Source organism: Oryx dammah, unplaced genomic scaffold (genome assembly GCF_014754425.2).
Source record: "Oryx dammah isolate SB20612 unplaced genomic scaffold, SCBI_Odam_1.1 HiC_scaffold_20, whole genome shotgun sequence".
NCBI lineage: Eukaryota > Metazoa > Chordata > Mammalia > Artiodactyla > Bovidae > Oryx > Oryx dammah.
In genome coordinates, this window is record NW_024070204.1 from 58736623 (window position 1) to 58753596 (window position 16974).

The following is a 16974-nucleotide window of genomic DNA, read 5'->3' on the forward strand; positions in this document are numbered from 1 at the left end:
TATGGGTTTCCCTAGTGGCTTAGAACGTAAATAATCTGCCTGCAGTGCAGGAGGCCTGGGTTAGATTCCTGGGTCAGGAAGATCTCCCGGAGAAGGGAATGGCAACCATTCCAGTATCCTTGCCTGGAAAATTCCATGGGCAGAGAAACCTGGTGGGCTACAGTCCATGGGATCTGAGAGTCAGACATGACTGAGTGACTAATACTTTCATATATATGTATGTGTGTGTGTGTGTATTATATATATATATAAAATCTCAAGATCTAGGTGCTTTAAGGTTAAATATAATATAAAATATGCCTCTTTACCCTTAAAAATATTAGCAACAAATAAGTTCATTTGAGAGGCCAAGACTCTATTTTGTGAGTGTAGATATGTGTGTACATATCTAAATTTCTGCCTTTTGTAAAGTCTGGTTTTGCCATGCTGAGGAACTTTTCATGTTTAAAAGCTTCATGTTTGATTTTGAGAGATTCAAAAATTTTACTTCTCTCTCTAGCTTCATGCTAAAGATCAGTATAGAGGTTAGAGAGGACAACCTCAGTTTTGACTGCTCATCACATTTGTCAATAAGATATGCCTCAACTATTTAAGGATTTGTGTAACACAATACCAGTGTCTTAATGGTGAACTGTTCAAATTCTGAGGCAACTTGTTTTTAACTTCCTCTAACTTGCTCTTGTGTTATTAGGTAAAGACTCCTATTTTTCTTCATCCTTAATTATATTCACAATCATCAATTTGTAAACATTACAAATCTTTTTAGACAATGGGCAAACATGGGATGAGTGTAATATAAACTTTGTTCTTATTTTTATATTTTATGTTGTTATATTGACCACACAAGTGGATTGTTGCTATTGTTCAGTCATTAAATTGTGTCTGACTCTTTGCAACCCCAAAGAGTGTAGCACACCAGGCTCCTCTGCCCTCCACTATCTCCGAGAGTTTGCTCAAATTCATATCCATTGAGTCAGTGACGCTATCTAACCATTTCATCCTCTGCCGCCCCCTTCTCATTTGCCTTCAATCTTTCCCAGCATCAGGGTTTTTTCCAATGAGTCAGCTCTTTGCATCAGGTGACCAAAGCACTGGAGCTTCAGCTCCAGCATCAGTCTTTCCAATGAATATTCAGGGTTGATTTCCCTTAGTATTGACTGGTTTGAGGAGAAACAAGTAGATACCATCATTTTAGTCAGACATTTCTTTTTGAGATATTTTTTCTAAATCACATTTTTCAAATCAGTGCTTTTTCAATATCCATTTATTCTGGTAGACTTTAAATAACTGATACAATTGTGAGAATTTTTGTTTGTGTTTTTCTTTGTTTTAGATACAAATTGTTGGCTACTTTCTTGCTGTGGTACTGGACTAGTTATACTCTATATATGTCTCAGGAAAATTTAATTAAAAATTTTTAAGAAATATCATTTTCTAAATTTTAAGTCCACATACTTCACTAATGTCCTTATGTAAATATTCATTAGATTACTGTTTCTATTGATATATCAATATCAGTAGATATCAATTGATAGATATTTCTTATTCATTTAATTTATATAAATTAATAATTGAATGTCAATAGAAAATTTACATAAATGATTAGATAAAATACTAAATGTAAAAAATAACACTTATTTCCATTTCTGTGTAAGTTAGCCTGTGTTTTAGCCAGTTTCCTCAAATTAGCAAATGACTTTGGTGAGAGTTCCAGGATATAGATCTGTCATTTATAATTTCTTTTATTAACATCAGCAAGTTGATATATTTAATATTTATATTAAAATGAAAGATATTAATTTGAATTAACATAAAATACAGTGTATAAAATATTTCTTTAAAAAACACACACATGATCTGACTTGATTATGAATTTATTAATAGATCAAATAATGATTCTTGATAGATGAGTTGATAATACCACATTCCACCTTCATAATTAAGTATCAAGGGTCTATTCTTATGCAACAACTTCTTTAAGGCTGAGTACACATGATCTTAATTAAACACATAGATAATGCTAAGGGCTGTTGATTGCTCCAGTAAGGAAAGTAAAATGATGTAGCCTGACCTTAAGAAATTATAAATATGAGAATGCTGACAAATGATAATAGGTAGCAAACATCTAAAAGAGAGGATTGGTTCCCCAAGTCAATATTGTGGAAAGAAATTTGGTTTGGTTTTGAAATGTGTTATTCAAAAGTATTTAGAAATGTTCCTTTCATATATTTTATACAAACTCTCAGATATGTCCACCATATGTTACTTAAAAGTAGGTGAAAATTCCTGTTTAAAGAGTACTGTAACAGAGATATATTCTGAATTAGGAAGAAATTACAATAAATCTGTAATGGTGGTTAAAGGCAGCTCTAGTGTAGGAGGATGGAATTACAGTGAACCTTATAAGTGAGTTCAAGGAGGTAACCTGCTGGTTTTTATTATCCTTTTCTAACCATGGTTATGATGTAGCAGTCTGTGCTGCAGAGAAGCAAAGGAAAGTAAGATAATATCCACTTCATCATCAACCGTTGCCTTATGCTTTAAGGCTTGTGAAAGTTTGGAGTCAAATCAACCATTTTATAACTTTCTAGTAGCAGAAACAGGAAACAAATAGTTGTCCTGTAGTTGTTGCCCTGTGCATATCTGTAGCAATTTATTTCTACTCACTGGGTACCAGGATAAAAAATAGTAGGTGATGTGCCTATGAGAAAAGGGCTTTGTTTTTATTTTAATACAAACTGGAATCTGTTTTTATGATTCCCAAAATAGGAATTTGAGTGCTGTATGAGATGCAAAATGAATGAGTAGTGAAATATTATATATGTATCTTAGGCATCAGCTGTTTTATTGACAAAAGGCACAAGTATGAAATTTGTCTAAATAATTAGATTTTTAATTAGTGCCTCATTGTAAGATTAATGTCATTGCGCTTCATTGCATGTAATTTTGTATTAGAAATTTCATGTCAACAGAGATGCTACCTGGGGTTTGCTGATTTGAATCCTTATCACTTGTGTATATGGCATGTTACCTATTTGCAGTCAAGAACCAAAAGAAGGCATTTGATTATAACTTCACTGGTGGTGAAGAATATTGATTGTGTTATATATGATATGAATATATTATATTTTCTGCTATTCAGAAAACAACCACCTTTCAAATATTAGTGACTGCATATTGCAAAAATTTTAGAAGTAACATGAGCAGAGAGATTGTTCAATCTAAGCTATGTCTACTTTGAACATACTTGAACATTACGGATGCTAGGTTCTCTTTAACGGTTTTAAACCGTTTTTCCTTTCCTTTTGACAGTTGCCGAACCAGCAACCGGAAAAGCTTGATAGGCAATGGACAGTCCCCAGCATTGCCTCGGCCCCACTCACCTCTTTCTGCTCATGCAGGTAATAAATTACTTTGAGTTCTGTTTTACTCATTCTTGTAGTTTTTTTTTTTTTTCTTGCTAGTTTTTAAAAGCTGGGCATTTTGAAATTTAGATGTGTCTCCACACCTTGTTATCTTGGTTTCTCTATTGCTTTACCACTAAATCGTTCTTTTTGAGAAGTCAGTCCATCCTCTCTTTGAGCACGTGAACTCTGAAAGCTAGAATTCCTTTTTATTCCTCATGAGGTCTTATTTCAGTTTTTTTTTTTTTTTTCCATCTCTAAATTTGTGGATGATGCAAGTCGTGCTTCTATATTAGGATTTCCTTTTGGACATATAGCCATGATAATTCACATGCAGTGGATTAGTGGTAAGAACTGTAGGGAAAGAAAAATATCTTTCTCTCTCCCCTCCTAACTTCTCCACTGTGAACCCTGGTAACCAGAGACAAATTACGAAGAAAAGCATGCACATTGATTTAATGTATATGTTATGGAGCGTTCATAAGGAAATGAAAATCCAAAGAAAGAGTTAAATTAGACTGTTTTTACAGTTTTGATCAAGAATGGGGAGTCGTGCAAAGATGTATAGGACAAAGGTAGGTTAATCTTAGTAAGCTGGGGAAAACTCAGCAAGACATGTTTGTTCAGATTCTTCTTTGTCCCTTGTCTTCAGAGATAAGAAGTCTCCGCCTCCTTCCTCCAGGTGTAGAGAGTGTGCCTCTCACATGAACATTTTATGACCTGCTTGTGAGGCAAGACAGAAAGCCCTTCCTCCATACGTTGTTCCTCATATCCCTTCACCTTAAAATATTCAGTGTGCCGGTGTTCCATATTTTGGGGTCTCAAGTCCTAAAGTATGCCAGAACTATTCAACATTTTTCTCCCTACATTAAGTATCACAAACAATGATGCTCTGAGCAGTCTAGAGCATGTCTCTTATATGTGGGCAAGAGTTTAAAGTCTTACCTTCCAGTGGTATATAAAACATACCTTTACATCTAGACCCATTGCAGGCACAAAGAAGATACAAAAGATGAGACATTTAGCCTCAAGAGCTAATTAGAAGGACAGTAGAGCCACACTACAAAAACTATACAATGAAGACTGCTTTTTATTTTTTAAAAAATTCTGTCCAAGGTGGTACAAAAGGGTTAATTCCAAGCAGGAGAGTTTGGGAGCTGTTGAAAGAGCCACTTGCACGTGATGTTGAAAGCTGAGCAAGACTTGAGGAATTCCTAGAGTGTGGCTAGAGCCGGGGACGTGTGTGCTGGATTGTATGGGAATGTAAAAGTGAAAAGAGAGATGAGAATCAAAAAGGAGAATGAATTTTGAATTTTGAGTGCCTTTCAGAGATCTCTAGGAAGATGTTCTTGAGATTATGGAGGATGTTGGGTTAAAAGGATAAGTGATTATGCCCTACTTCTGATAACTCTTATGGAAACTCTCACATACAGGTTTTCAGATTTTATATTTAAACTAGGGTATGACTGTCCCCTAGAAAGCAGTTCTTTTGCTCAGTGGGGATCTCCAGTTGAGAGTGGAAGTTATCTAAACATGTTTGGGGATGAAACAGGAGAGAGAAAGAGGCAGGTAGATGGTCCTTCGGAATTAAGTTTTATTTTCCTCATAAATAAAAGATGGTAAAGTTTAAAAAGCAAAAGATAAGTTCATAAAATTATGATACTGTTTGTAGTTAAGTTACTCAAGTCCAGAAATACTACTCCTAGACAAAACTTTATAGAAATTCCTACATATATATGCAAGAAAACATGTTCTAGACTACTAATAGAAACGTTACTTGTAGTAGCTAAACATTTAAAGGAATGCAACCGAAATGTCTCTCGGTTAGAAGATGGGTAAATGAATTGGGGCATAGTTATCCACAAAGCATTGGGTACATAGTAAACAAATGAACTAGTACTCAAAGATGGTGTTGGGCATGAAAGCTAGTTGCAAAAGAATCATACTTAAACTGTACGTGTAAGGTTACCATGATGCTACATACAATGTTTTCTTTAGGGCTACACACACACACACGCACGCACGGACGCACGCACGCACACGTGCATAAACACGTATCTGTGTATATACATTTGTGGGTTTCCCAGCTGGCTCAGTGGTAAAGAGTCTGACTGCCAGTGTAGGACACCAGGGTTCAATCCCTGGGTCAGAAAGATCCCCTGGAGAAGGAAATGGCAACCTACTCCAGTATTCTTACCTCGGAAATCCCATGGACAGAGGGGCCTGGCGGGCTACAGTCCATGGGGTCACAAAGAGTTGGACATGACTTAGCGACTAAACAACAACAGCAACAAATACACATTTGTAGTAAGAGTCTAAAGGAAAATATAGTCATTTGAAAGACCCATTTCTTGGTAGCAGTTACATCTGAGAAGGTGTGAGGAGGGATAATTGTGGAGAGGAGTAAGCAGTTGCTAATATGTTTCCAAAGCTGAATGGTGTGTATACAACTATTTATATTGTTACTTTTATACTTGGAGATCTATATTGTATTATTGTCATTTTAGTGAAAGCTGACCAGAGGGTGAAGCAAGATCAACTACTTCATGTGGGGGCTGGAATTATCCCTGCGTTTCATCTTTTTTATTCCTCTGTCAGAGTGCCACCAGTATATACTAGGTTCTGAGTATATGATGAATTTTATTTCTTTTATGTAGTTCAGCTGTGATTTGAAACATTTAGTCCTGCTCTTTATAGTGTTCTGTATTGATTGCGTGACACTGTTGTGCCCATTGATTAGGCCTTTATTGCCATGATTCTCTTCAGTTTTGATATTGAGATTAAAGAATATGCAGTAAAACTTTCATGATCCTTTTAATTATTTTTCTTTCCTCTGTGGAGGATTCTTTCCCCTTCAAAGCATAGTTTTGTATTTAATCAGAGGAATCATGGGCAAAGAAAATCCTGTTTTGCAGGTTTCAAGAGACTTTTTCTTTACGTTACAGAGGCAACAGGTTGTTATTCACTCAGAAGCTGTAGAGAAATCTGTGAGACTTTTTGTGAGAAAAGGCATTTATCACAGGCTGGTAGGTTCCTATTTCTTTATAAAAAAGAAGAAAAGGTAAATTAAATAAAGGACCCATCCTCACATCTTGATAGTGTGGAATGCCTTCTCTCTCGCCGTTCTTCTCACCTCTTCCTGTTGCTACATTCCCTACTATGTATGGTCCGCAGACGCCAGGGGACAGTTCCTGGATGTCCCTGTGAAAAACGAGAATAAAAAGTAAGTGCCACTCTCGGTGCTTAGTCAGCCAGTAGGTACACTTTCTATTTTTCTAAGGTGAGGATTATGTGTCAGGCCACTCATCACTGACACAGGAATTTATGCCTGTCAAATGAATCGGTAGAAATGAAAACATGAATTTATTTGTGTAGATGTGTCAGTAATGCACGGAGAAGGCGATGGCACCCCACTTCACTGTTCTTGCCTGGAAAATCCCATGGACGGAGGAGCCTGGGAGGCTGTAGTCCATGGGGTCGCTAAGAGTTGGACACGACTGAGTGACTTCACTCTCCCTTTTCACTTTCACGCATTGGAGAAGGAAATGGCAACCCACTCCAGTGTTCTTGCCTGGAGAATCCCAGGGACGGGGGAGCCTGGTGGGCTGCCGTCCATGGGGTCGCACAGAGTCGGACACGACTGAAGCGACTTAGCAGCAGCAGCAGCAGCAGTCAGTAATGCCCTGAGGAAGAAGAGATACTGGCATTGTGTTTTGGAGCTTATCTCTGCAGACAAAATAGTGTTTGTTGACAGATAGGGATTCCTAAAAGCACTATGATCAGGATAGTCCCATTAAAAGAAAAAAGAAAGGTAAAAATCACAAGTTTCTAATGCTAAGTGTGAAATTTAATGCAGAAGCCTCAAAGGAAAAGACTAGTATGTCTCTCCTGAATTGAAAAGTTTTGTATAACAAACAAAATCAAAAGAAAACAAAGTGTGAAAAATATTTTTAAGCCCGTAACTGAGAGACATCTGATTGCCTTAATATATGAAGAGCTTGTGTAAATTGATATGGAAGTGGTGAATGTACCAGGAGAAAAGTAATCAAAAGATGTAAAAAGGTGTGTCACAGGAAAAAAAAACTAAATTGGCCAACAAAAATGTGTGAAATGATGATTCATTTCTATTATAAGAGAAATATGAACCAGAATAATGAGACCATATTGTTCTCCTAGCATACTATCAAAAATTTCCTAACACTGATAGAATCTGATGATAGCAAGGTTGTGGAGAAGCAGCCTCTCTCATATCACTTAGATGTTGATGTGAATTGGCACAACACTTTTTTTAGTTAGTTTGTAATATTGGTTAAAACTTCAACTACATTTACTCTTTGGCAAATCCATCTCTAGGAATTTATCTTATTGATATCTCACACAGTAACAGAAAAGAGTAAGTCTAGGAGAATCCCATGGGCGGAGGAGCCTGGTAGGCTGCAGTCCATGGGGTCGCGAAGAGTCAACACGACTGAGGGACCTCACTTTCACTTGTCACTTTCATGCATTGGGGAAGGAAATGGCAACCCACTCTAGTGTTCTTGCCTGGAGAATCCCAGGGACGGGGGAGCCTGGTGGGCTGCCGTCTATGGGGTCACACAGAGTCGGACACGACTGAAGCGACTTAGCAGCAGCAGCAGCAGCAGCAGCAGCACCATTGCTTATAACTAGCAAATGGAAAATTAAGTTGTTACCACTTTATCTTTTATTGTACCCTTTATTTAGTATACCCTTTATTTTTTAAGTGTACCCTTTATTTATTTAGTGTACCTTTTATTTATTAAGCATCTGGTTTAGTAGAAAATAATACAGATATATAACCCAAGACTTCATGTTTGTTACAAAGAATGAGGTGGGGGCTTTTATATTCTGATATATGAACGCTGCCCAAGATAGACTATTCAGTGAAAAAATACATTGTGTAATCTTATATAAGTCTGTGTGTTTGAGTGCATGTACACATACATACATACTTGTATATTCATGCATATTCATAAGGAGTTTTGGGAGAGATACGTTTAATAGATTTTATCTTTGGAGAATAGGGAAAATTAGTGTATAGTGCTTTTATAATGAAATAACTTTCTGTAAATACAACTGGTAAATGAAACAAAATAATGTCTGATCTAGTTCTTTATTATTATACAATAAATTACCAAAAATTGAGAGGCTTAAGAAAATATCCATTTGTTGATCTTATAGTTCTGTACAAGTCTAGGTAGGCTTGATTTGTTTGACCTCAGGTGGGCTCTCAGGGTATCTCAAGGGCAATATCAAAGAAAGAGAAGATAAGTTCCTAGCTCTGTAGGAACCCTCACCTTTTTTTTCTGTTCAGAGTTTTATTCAGCCAAAGTCAGTATTGGTTGTTGACCTTAAAAAAATTTTTTAAAGTTATTTTACCAGCAAAATGCGTTTATTTCGGGATAGCAGAAAGTTGTAATTTGGCACAAGCAAATTTTCCTTAAAAGGTAAATCCAAAAAACAGAAGAGAGAGGCTTTTGCCTTTACAGAGGAAAAGAAGAAGTTGGGAGGAGAGTCCAGAGTCTGGGTGGCTTATTAGTGGCTGAGCTGTTGCTGGGCTAAGAGGAATTCTTACCTCCCTCTGCCGGGGTCTGGATGGTGGTGTGTGAGAGCTCCCCCTTTAGGACTTCCCCATTCTATTTAAAACAAGTGAGTGAGTGATGTGAAGTCGCTCAGCTGTGTCCGACTCTTTTCGACCCTGTGGACTGTAGCCTACCAGGCTTCTCCGTCCATGGGATTCTCCAGGCAAGAATACTGGAGTGGGTTACCATTTCCTTCTCCAGGGCATCTTCCCAACCCAAGGATCGAACCCTGGTCTCCCACATTGGAGGCAGACGCTTTAACCTCTGAGCCACCAGGGAGCAAGGCTTCGTTTGTTTTCAGACAGGGCTGGTCTCTTATCTGTAGATTGAGAAGGAATCTACTTCAAGCTCATACAGGTTGTGGACAGATTCAGATCCTTGCAGTTGTAGAATTAATATCCCCATTTTATCCTGACTGTTAGCAGGAGGCTGTCCTCAAGCTTGCATTGGCAATCCAGTCATTCTTATGGCTCATATCTATAACTTACTCTGCTATCAATCAAAGAAAATTATTTTAAAGGGGCTTATCTGATAGGGCAGGCTGAGTCAAATAAAGTCAAATTAAAGTCAACTGATACAGGACTTTACATCTGCAAAATCCCGTCATAGTAGTACCTAGAGGAGTGTTAGCTTGAATAACTCGGGGACAGGTGTCTTGAAAAGACCATTTTTAGAATTCTGCCTACCACAGTATCACTTCAATACTTTATTTTGATTCGAACGGCTAAGTATAATCTCTAAGAGATTACAGAGGATGAACCACAGACTAGAGGTAGATAAATAAATGAGACCTATTAGACTTTTAGAGTCCCAAGATCAAATGTTGCCCCATTGGTCAAAATACCTAACCTTTTATGTCTTCAAAGATTATTTTACTGGGAATTTTCAGCTGGCTACTTAGATTCATTTATATGAGTGTTTTTTGAAGGAAAGATAGAAAAAAAGTCTCACTTTTCTATTGCAACTCTGGAATTATTAAAGATGAGAAATATCCTTAATCTATTCTATGTTTTCATAACCTATTAAGTTAGTATCTACTTGGGAAAACTTTCATAAATTACTGTCTGTCTGTCTATCTATTGTATATATGGACCTCCTTTCTGAAGGATTAGTCACCACACAATTTTCTGTTCTGTTCACCAGGCCTCTCTTCAAAGACATAACTCAGCTAAAGGAGGCCCCATACAGGTGAAAATAACCAGAGAACTGGAGAGATTGTGTGAACAATACAACTCCAAGTAGAAACTTGCAAAACTCAGAAAAGTACTAGGGTAGGCGTATGAGGTTAGGCAATGAAGCACCCCAAATCTCACCGTTCAGAATACCCTGTGAACATCTTGATGTGTATTTCTGCATTTTTTTCCCTTCTCCTCGCCTCTACCCTTGGAGCATTAGCTTAACAAACACAACCCAGAGTATAATGTGGTTCCCAAGTAGAAACTATGAGACATCATGTACATTTTTTCAATAAAGTTTTTATTGTTTCAGAAAACTATGAGGACCTGAGCCACACATTGGTCTTGCCACTTTAAAACTTGCTGTCCTTGTATTTCTGCTGTATCAATTGTACTCATTCACCAGATGTGACGCTGAATAGGATGGGGTAACAGGCACAGGTTTTGCAGACAGGCATGCTGATACAAGGATTTGAAAGTCGCTAGACTAGCAGGGAAATGGAGAGAGTGAAAGATACACAAAGCAGAATAATAAATTCAAAGAAGAGCATCTGGGATAGAACAAGATTCATCCACATTGCAGGGTGCCAGAGACATACGTGAGAGCGTCCCTGATGACGGCGAGGAACCTCATAGTAACCTGCTCCCCAGAGAATCTGAACCATAAGCTCTGAAGATATGTAGCTGGGGGGGTTAGGGGTTTAGTAAAACCTGAAATGTTGGCCCTGTGTGCCAACCAAGTCCTTAAATCACTTAACAACATCTATATGACCCTGTGCCATTTTTAAGGTATGATAAAATCTCATAAGAAATTTTGCAGCCTCTGTTCCCATGACTGTGATTTTCAAGGCTGATATGGTTAAAAAATAAAATGTGATACTCTGATTGTGACAGGAAAGCAGACAGTTTGTAGAAAATATGAGAAATTTATGTGGAAATATAAATCCCCCTTAAACCCACTATCCAAGAATAACCCTGCTAACGTTTTACTGTATCTCTGGTCTTTTTTTCCTGTATGTACGGGGCTTCCCTGGTGGCTCACATGGTAAAGTGTCTGCCACAGTGTGGAAGACCAGGGTTCGATCCCTGGGTCGGGAAGATCCCTTGGAGAAGGAAATGGCAACCCACTCCAGTATTCTTGCCTGGAGAATTCCATGGACTGAGGGGCCTGGTAGGCTACAGTTCATGGGTTTGCAAAGAGTTGGACACGACTGAGCAACTTCACTTCATTGTGTGTGTGTGTCCATATATCTGTCCATGTGACTGAAATGCCTATGTTGAAACTATTTCTTTACTCCACCCTTGCCAACACTTGAGTTATAGTTTTTCAGGTTCTATTGATACAGGCCAAACATAATACCATAGTACCAGTTTTATTAATATATAATTGACATGTAACATTATATTTAAGATACACAACACAGTGATTATATATCTTTATTTTTACACAACACAGTGATTATATATATATATTTTTTAATGACTGCCACAATAAGTCCAGTTAATATCCATCACCTCACATAGTTACACATTTTTTTTTCTTGTGAGGAGAGCCTTTAAGATTTACTCTTTCAGCAACTTTCGGAGAAGGCAGTGGGAACCCCACTCCAGTACTCTTGCCTGGAAAATCCCATGGACAGAGGAGCATGGTAGGCTGCAATCCACGGGGTCACTGAGGGTCGGACACGACTGAGCGACTTCACTTTCACTTGTCACTTTCATGCACTGGAGAAGGAAATGGCAACCCACTCCAGTGTTCTTGCCTGGAGAATCCCAGGGACGGGGGAGCTTGGTGGGCTGCCATCTCTGGGGTCGCACAGAGTCGGACATGACTGAAGTGACTTAGCAGCAGCAGCAGCAACTTTCAGATATTCAATACAGTATTGCTAACTATAGTCACCATGTTATACATTACATCCCCAGAACTTATTTTTTTATCATGTAACTAGAAGTTTGTGCTTTTTGATCAGTTCAGTTCAGTTGTTCAGTTGTGTCTGACTCTTTGCGACCCCATGGACTGCAGCACGCCAAGCCTCCCTGTCCATCACCAACTCCCGGAGTTTACCCAAACTCATGTCCATTGAGCGGTGATACCATCCAACCGTCTCATCCTCTGTCACCCCCTTTTTGATCACCTTCACTCATTTCACCCAACCCTCACTGCTGGCAACCACCGGTCTTGTGGCTTTTCATTTCTTCCATTTTGTTGTTCTGAGTTTGGTTTTTGTTTTGGGGTTTTTTGTTTTTACATTCTATATATTCCTGAGATCATACAATATTTGTTTCTTTGACTTTTTTCATTTAGCATAATGCCCTCAAGATTCATCCATACTGTTGAGAATGGCAGAATTTCATTCTTTTTTTATGGCTGGAGAATATTCTGTTGTAGACACAGACCCCATTTTCTTTACGCATCCGTCTGTTGACAGATGCTTAGGTTGTCTCTGTGTCTTGGCTATTGTAAATAATGGGAGTGCAGATGTCTTTTTAAGATACTGATTGTGTTTCTTTCCAGTATGTACCCTAAACTGGAACTGCTAGATCATATGGTAGTTCCATTTTTTAAGGAACCTCCATAGTATTTTCCACAGGGGCTACTCCAATTTACATTCCCATCAGTAGTACACAAGGGTTCCCTTTTCGCCACATCTTCACCAATGCCTGTTATCTCTTACCTTTGATAATAGCTATTCTTTGATCAATAGCTTTGATGTTCTAGTATCAATAGCTTTGATAATAGCTAGCCTGGAAAATCCCATGGACGGAGGAGCCTGGTGGGCTGCAGTCCATGGGGTCGCACAGAGTCAGACACGACTGAAGCGACTTAGCAGCAGCAGCAGCACGTGTGAACTGAATATCTTAGTCATTTTAATGTATGCATTTTTTCTTAATCTTCTGTTATTTCACTGAATTTCTTTTCTGATTCACGAATGATTTTAATGTTGCTTTTTGATTAATGTAAGGTTTTTCTTATTTGTCATTTAGTTTGTCTTTTTCTTGCTGATTTCTTCCATTTTTTTTGTTTTATCTAGTTGTTGTAGTTTCTTTCTTTCTTTTTTTTTTTTTAAAACAAGACCGGTCTTCCTCTAAGACTCTAACAGGGCTGTTCTGACCTTGCTGTGTCCCCTGCCTCTTCATGCTTGACAAGCTTACTATCAGCAAAGTGCTTCTTCACCTCCCTGTGTTCTTAGTCTGCCATTTAGGGTGGTGGTTTTCCCAAGCACTGAGTGAATTTTTGAGCAGCAAGAGTTTTCCTGAATTCTTCCTAAACTTTATAGGCTAGTCTATGAAGGGAGGAGATAGCAGTTTAAAAAAAAAAAACAAAACGGCATTCAGTCAGTTTCTGCCAACTTGAGGAGACTGTACACGTACATATTTCTGCTCAGGTATTTGTGTCCCCATCAAGTTTGCATGAAGCACACAGAGGGAAAGTTATTACTGTGAATTTTAGTTTGCTGGAAGGAACAACCCAGTCAGTAGAGATGAATGATCTTTAGGTATCAGTGAAAGATTTCTCTTTAGGTTAGACTAGAGACATCGCCCTGAGCATAAGAGTGCCTTTATTTAATCTTTTTTGTTTTGTTGAGATTCACACTTTCAGCAGATTTTCTGTGCTTGAAATATTATTTGCCAAGTTGTTTAAATATGCTTTGTAGATCTTTAATAAAAATGCTTGATCAGCAGGGCAGTGACCTCCTTTGGCTACACAGACGTGATGGTATAAGACAGATGGCTCCTTTGCCTCTATATATTTGAAGAATAGGACAAAGCAAGATTGTGTGCTTTGAGAGTCATGGCAAATTGATGGCCAGCCTTAATGGAAATTAAGCTTGCTGATGCCCCATATAACCACTCTTTCTTTGAAGTGATAGAAACTTTCTTGTTTTACTCAAGAGCAATCGCTGACATGGCTGCCCATTAATTTTTTTTTCTAATTCTAAGCAGATCTTAACAAAATCAACTTAAACTTGTGAAACGTGTTCAGCTGAGGGTGCTGTGGTGTCCTCCTCACAGTTTCAGTTTATGTAGGTCAAATTGGCAAATCATATTGCTAAATCCTTGGGTAGACATTACCTTGGAATCATCTGCTTGTCTGCTTTTATTAAAACTTTAAATGGGCTCAAGACCAGATTTCTTCATCTAGTGTGAGTGTCCACAGTGTACGATTTCATGGTACATTTGTTCTGTGACTTCAAGTACTTCATAAATCAGTTTCTCTGAATTATAGAGAATACATCTTTTTTTTTTTAACATCTTTTTTATTCCTTACTGTACCCACAGTTTTGTTTTCTTCTTTTTTGTTTAAACCTTAGCCTTTGTGTAAATACCAATTGTTGGCTTGAGTAATGACCCATCTTGCCCTTCCTGCTTAAGGAAAAGGATGATAAAATCAGATGAACTGACGTCATCGTGTTTTCCTAGTTTGGGGTGTGGCTTTGTGTCGAGTCGCTAATCGGGGGTATATACCGACATCATTAGTATTTGTTCATTACTTCATGCAGTTCCATCTGCTCTGTGGCCTGCATTTATCGTTTTGTTTCTTTGAGAAGAGTGTAATGTTTATATGTTATTTTCTTAATAATAATTTAATGACTGGCATGGGCTTCCCTCGTGGCTCAGTGGTAAAGAATTAGCCTGCCAATGCAGGAGATGAAAATTCAACCCCTGGGTCAGGAAAATCCCCTGGAGAAGGAAATGGCAACCCACTCCAATATTCTTACCTGGAGAATCTCATGTACAGAGAGAAGCCTGTACAGTCCCTGGGATCGCAAAGAATCAGACATGATTGAGCGACAACAGTTCAATCTAATCCGGTCTTTTCCCAATCTCTAGATAGTCCCCTAAATTTAAATGTAGAATTTAACCCAAATGGTCATTGATTTAGCTTTTTGGTTTCTCCTTTATTACAAATTGAAGCTTTTGGAAGCTTACTGCTAAATTTAATGCACCCCTGTGCACTTAGGAAGATATTACTCCTCCATCCTTTAGGAAGGGCGCTTCCTCTTTTTTTTTTTTTCCCCCCAAATCTTTTTGTGTTTATGCATCTACTATGGATTTTCTTCTGCTTGGTTTCTGAAGTACCAATTGGATCTTAATTACATATTTTTCAAGTTAGAATTGACAATATCCATCATTGACAAACTGATGGATTTGTGGGGTAAGATGCAGTTAATCAAAGGTGGCTTCCAGATACCTTGCTGAGAATTGAATTAGTGAAAGGGAGGCTTCCCAAGATTCAGGAGACAAGCATAGGTTTGAGGTAGCACTTAAGAGTTCACTTTGCTGCTTATTGGATTTAAGATGCCCATGAGACATCTAAGTGATGTAAATTAACAGTTGTTACATGGGGGCTGAAACTCAAGAATCTGTGCTGGTGAGAACAGTCTGGACTGTGCATTTATAGATAGTATTAAAAACCTGGGGATAGGATAAAATCACTGAGGGAAAGAGTTTTAGAAGTTTTTAAGATGAAACAGTGAACTGAGTCTATAAGGCCAACATTTAGATGTTCTGAGAGGACAAGAAACCAGCAAGAAACGGAGAAGCGGAAACCCGAGAGATAGGAGGCAAAGAGGAGACAGTGTCACAGACGTCAAGAGAAGATGAGGGCTCCCAGAGAGGGACAGGTGAGTTTTAGCATGAGATCAGTAATCTCTGTCAGGCACAGAACAAGTATTTGTTGAAATATAAATGAACTGTTTATAAAGAAATATGCAGAGATCCTTTTTCCTCTGTTGACCAAAAATGCACCAAACTTCTGATCAAAGGCAAAGTTTGTTTCCCACCCAAAGAGAAAATCCTCTTAAATATCCATCTGAGTACTTGCAAAGCCTTACATATTATAGTGCATTATCTTAATAACCATATTTAAAAGTCATTTTAGTAACTTTTACATTTACCTTGTCCATAATATAATGTTTCTACCATTGCTGAAAGCTAAGAGGGTGCTATTGCCCTTTTTCCCTCTTGTTTCGTTTCGATGCTAAGGTGCTTTACCCCTTCCCAAGTCCACAGAGCAGTCAGACAAGCCAGCATTTCACTGAAATTAAGGAGATCTACACTGTTATCCTTCTGAGAGAGAATAGACATTGGGAATTCTTGAAGTTACTATTTTTTTTTTAATGAGAATAGAGATTCTTATAAATTTTAGACGGGTAAGAATACTTAAGAAACTTGGATCTCAAATAGACTAATTTCTCGAAAGTTAGTGAGAGGTAGAATCTTCTTAATTTCAAATTATGGAGATTAAAGTGATTAGCTTTTCAACTTTGTCTACTCTGAGTTTAGACATTTTCAGATTTAAATTTCATAAGTATGATGATTATATATTTCACTGTTTTAAAATATATAAATGACATGTATTATTATGTCTTCTAAGTCTCTGGGAAGCTTATGTATTCAAAGTGGCCACCAAGAAACCCTTTTTATCTGCTAGTTGAAAAATATTGGATTGCCTTCTGTTTAGGGTTGCTTTTTTTTTAAGAAAACTTTTAATTTTGTATTGGCATATAACTGATAAACAGGGTTGTGATAGCTTCAGGTACATAGCAAAGCAACTTAGCCATACATATATATGTGTGTGTGTATCCATTCTCCCTTCAACTGCTCTATTATCCACACTGCCACATAACACTGAGCAGAGTTCCCTGTGCTATATAGTAGGTCCTTGTTGGTTATCCGTTTTAAATGGAGCAGTGTGTACAAGTAAATCCCAATCTCCCTAACTAGGGTTGCTAGGGTTCCCTGCTAGGGTTGCTTTTATTCTAAGAGACATGATCAGTAAATGATGACCTA

The 16974-nt window shown here is 37.9% G+C and overlaps 1 protein-coding gene across 3 annotated transcripts in view; it reads left to right on the forward strand.

Annotated features, from left to right (window-relative positions):
* LOC120879597 (microtubule-associated serine/threonine-protein kinase 4-like) overlaps window positions 1-16974 on the forward strand; it is a 176042-nt gene that overhangs the window by 52568 nt on the left and 106500 nt on the right. For all 3 annotated transcript variants that reach the window (XM_040262637.1, XM_040262638.1, XM_040262639.1), the window contains exon 2: window positions 3313-3401. In XM_040262637.1, the coding sequence (XP_040118571.1) occupies window positions 3313-3401 (89 nt within the window). The remainder of the gene's footprint in view (window positions 1-3312; window positions 3402-16974) is intronic.